The sequence below is a fragment of the Arachis duranensis genome, chromosome 4 (genome assembly GCF_000817695.3).
Source record: "Arachis duranensis cultivar V14167 chromosome 4, aradu.V14167.gnm2.J7QH, whole genome shotgun sequence".
Taxonomy (NCBI): domain Eukaryota; kingdom Viridiplantae; phylum Streptophyta; class Magnoliopsida; order Fabales; family Fabaceae; genus Arachis; species Arachis duranensis.
The window spans coordinates 61742844-61746828 of NC_029775.3; the positions used below are offsets into that span (position 1 = coordinate 61742844).

A 3985-nucleotide genomic window follows, 5' to 3' on the forward strand; every position below is an offset into this window, starting at 1 on the left:
TCATTAGAATCACAAATTCTCCATCACATCTGGGTAAACATTAAACATAAAAATACACAAGCCATGAGCATTGAGATTTAAAATCTAATTCAGTTGAAAAACAACCATCCACTATCAATGTTTTGCACATAATTTGCTCACCTTATTCAATTCATCACCGTCAACGACATAATGGTCGGCCGCGTTTTCATGTGGATTTGATGACTTCTCATTGCCGCCGGTATATGGAACACAACACAGCAGATCACCCATATTGCACTCTTTTAACAAACTTCGGCTGTGTGATGTATGTGAAGGAGTAAGCACGCTTGAAACACCTTCATCTTGCGACGTCCACATCGGGAAAAGGCACACACCGGCTGCGCACTGTCCTCGATGGACGTCCTTGTTGCTGCCTTGCCGCGAAGATTGACTAGACGAGAGGAACGTCGTCCTGGGCTGTGGACTATGCGCAGGGCGAAACCGGTCAGAACAGACTCGGACGGCAGGCGGTGATCATGGCAGCGCTGCTCTGGCAAGATTCTTGGAGAAATGGAGAGAATGGAGGTCACGCCGTATTGAGAGAGGAGGTTCGTTGTTTTTTTCTGTAACTGACGGTAATCCTAATCTGTTTTAAATTTCAAATTAGAAATAATTTAAAATTAATTAATTTCCCATCAAATATTTTAAAATTTAAATTAACTCTATTGTATGCATTGTACAATACCTCTATTGTTTCTTCATACTTTTTCCTCGTATTTATTCACATTGCAATAATGGTATTAGATATATCTTGAGCCTGAGCAAAATTTTGAATGAAACATTTTACTTTTCAAGTTGCCTTAGTTGTTAATATTTGTTAAGATTTTTTAGCTTATTTTATGTATTCGGTGCGTTAGAGATGACTTTATTTATTTATAATATCTTATTTTTAATATGAGTATATAATATTTTTACTTATGAAAGTTTAAAATGATGACAATATATTCTTAAATTATCAAACTAAAATTGCACTTATAAAAAATAATTTGTGTAAAAAAATATTCAAATGCGTAAATTTCATTCATAAATAAATTTGTTAATCTATTAAAATTTTATAAATAAAATTAGTAATTTATTTATCTTTTATATGTACAAAGTTAATTTTATTCTTTGTAAAATGAATTTGTCAGTATTTTATATTTTATTTGCATAATACACTTACTTATAGGACGACATTATTTCTACTTTTTTTTGGGAAGACACATGGTATTATTTGTATAAGTAAAGCATTAGATGTTGACTATGGCAATCGTCTTAACCAAGGTATAGTCTGCGCAAACAAGCCGAACGGATATTAGTGGCATCTTTTTAAGGATTTACGACAGTTTGAAACTATCGTAGACTACCAACAGTTGAAGAACCACTTTTCTTAAGGATGTAGGATTGGGTTTTGCAGCGGTTCTCAGCAATCGCTGGTTTAACTGTCACAAATTACATATTTTGGGTTGATATGATTTGTGATTTCCTCCTAATTTTGCAACGGTCATAAACTGCTGCTATTTGGTGCCGCAGATATTTTTGAAATTTTAATTAGCGGCGGTTTCGAACTGCCGGAATGTTAAACTCACCAACTTTTTAAAATTATTAGCGGTGGCTCCGAACCGCGGCTATTTATTGCTGCTATTTTTTAATATAAAAATGTTTTAATCAGTTTTTCTTTAAATATTCTAGGAATTTTTTTAGGATTATTTTTTAATTTTAAAATTCTTATTAATTTTCTATAAAAATCTAAATTGAGACAAGAACTCCTAAAAATTTAATTGCCAAACAAACTAATATATTTAAATTAATATCAATAATGTATTTCACTAATTAAGTGTGCTGCATAGTCAACTTAAATAAAACATATACTTCAAAAAAAAAAAAATAACATATAATCCTAATTTCTATTTTCCGCTATGTTCATCCAAAGAATTCATGCACATGCAGCGATGTCTGGTGGCAACTCCCCACCTTGCCGTTGAATCAAATAACTTAGAACACTCTCTATTGCCTCCTCTTTTTATCTTCTCTGCTGCTACATTATTCTCCACTGCCTTCCTTTTCAATTTCTCTATTGCTACTCCATCCTCCACTACCTTCCTTTTCAATTTCTCTGCTGCTATTTCCTTCACTGCCTTCCTTCTTAATTTCTCGGTCGGCATCTCTGCTTGTAGTTCAACTAGCATCCTTTGGGCCTCCTCTGTTTGAGCTCCATCTACCGGTGGCTGCAAACTCAGACAAAATAGTTGACTTGGAGTCGGTCCGAAACCTATGCCACGTATTCTACCCGAGTGCTCTTTTCCGAGAGCTTGGGTAAGGGAATCATTTTCAAACAATATTCTAGTGGACTCATCACGCTGCTTAATCTCTCCAATCTTTTTTTACAGACGTAAATAAGAATACATAATGTAAAATATAATTAAATCCAACGAGAAAGAACATAAAGGATTAAAATATAGTACTTACACCGATCCTCTTAACTTTGGGATGTATAGGAGCCATTACGTTTTTTGTGTAGTTTGGTCCATAATATTCCTCGACCAATATTCCTCCATTGTAGTTCTGATTGTAACAATACAGTTTATACCATAACCGTATTAAGATATTCTGTAGAAGAAGATGCAGTACAAAATATATGTCAAAATAAATTCAAACTTAAATTACCTTTTCTTCCTTTCGCCTCGCCAAGATTTTAGAACCGTCAATGTGAGTGTAAAGTTGCTTCAATCGATTCAAAGCATTTTCCTGTACTTCTCCTATTATGCCATCAAAAGTAAGATTGATTAATGAAGAAACTTGTCCATTGTAGTGTACCATAAATAGTAAAATTTCTTAAGGAATTCAAAATAGGTTACCTTTGGGTAAGGGTCATTGCGATAATCAAGGAACCATTTCCAACGCTCTTTATCAATTCCTGCTAGGTGGTCCTCAAGATTTTGCTCAAGCATCCTTGTTGGTTTGTACTAACTGTCATACAACGTATCCCTTGTTTTCTTTCAGAACTTTTCCATACTTGCAAAATTATTTTCTTGATTTTTCCACCTCTATCTTCATCAAAGTACGATAAGCTCAAGTTGTTAGTAATTATATAACGAAAGATTTGATTTAATTTTAAAAAATCAAAAAATTATTATCTTTATGCAATTATTATACACCATGTCTACTTATATGCATATTTTTATCAATAAATAGTATGAAATGTTTCGAAAAATATAAAAATATAAAATGAAAAACTATTCTCATCATAACACATAACTCTTTTCATGCACCCATATTTGCTTGTAGGAGTCGAATGACTTTTTTTCATCTACTATAATATTTTTAGTCTAAGATAACTTTTTAAAAAATTTATCTTAAAAAAAGGCAACTACATTTTTAGCAAGTTGTATTTAAATAAGACAAAGACAATTATATTTTTTAACCCATAAAAATACTTGTCTTTAATATTTAAAAATATACTTATTTATCAAACGTTGTAATATCAAATATTTTGGACAATCTTTTTTTGATTAAAAATACTAGAATTTTTAAGAGTTACTTTAAAAGTTTAACAAAGAAAATGTATAAAAGATTCTCTAAATCATTTAGAATCTAAAAATTTAGAGGAAAACTTTTGACAATAATTCCACTATTTTGTATCCCCAATTTATTTTTTTCCTCACCAATAACTTAGAAAAAAACAAAGACTCTTAAGAAAAACTTATCTCTAACAATACCACCAATCTTGTAATCAAGGTTCTAAAAATTGGATCAGATTAATCAGTTTAATCGAGTTAACCGAAAGTTAGTCATCTGAACAATTCAATTAACTCTCACAATCGTTCTGCAAAAAAATCGGCCAAACTGGCAGTTAAACCAATGAATTGACTATACCAGTTCGGTTTTTCAAAGTCCCGGTTTGTTATCCATAATAAAAAATGGCGTCGTTTTGATTCCGAACAAAATAAAGAAAAATAAAACAGGCAAAAGGCATGCAGAACCT

General features: G+C 31.9%; 1 protein-coding gene across 1 annotated transcript; it reads right to left on the bottom strand.

The window, feature by feature from the left end:
- Positions 1–1907: 1907 nt before the first annotated feature.
- On the bottom strand, positions 1908–2951 carry LOC107484283 (uncharacterized). The gene is made up of 4 exons (XM_016104895.1): positions 2859–2951; positions 2668–2748; positions 2470–2565; positions 1908–2378 (listed from the first exon to the last, which is right to left on the bottom strand). The coding sequence occupies exons 1-4, from the start codon at positions 2949–2951 to the stop codon at positions 1908–1910; spliced, it is 741 nt and encodes a 246-aa protein (XP_015960381.1).
- Positions 2952–3985: the final 1034 nt, after the last annotated feature.

Coding starts and splice junctions, on each gene's coding strand:
- LOC107484283 (XM_016104895.1), bottom strand. CDS start 2,951: ATGCTTGAGCAAAATCTTGAGGACCACCTAGCAGGAATTGATAAAGAG. Junction 2,749..2,858: donor GCAATGACCCTTACCCAAAG/GTAACCTATTTT, acceptor GGAGAAGTACAG/GAAAATGCTTTGAATCGATT. Junction 2,566..2,667: donor CGAGGCGAAAGGAAGAAAAG/GTAATTTAAGTT, acceptor TGTTACAATCAG/AACTACAATGGAGGAATATT.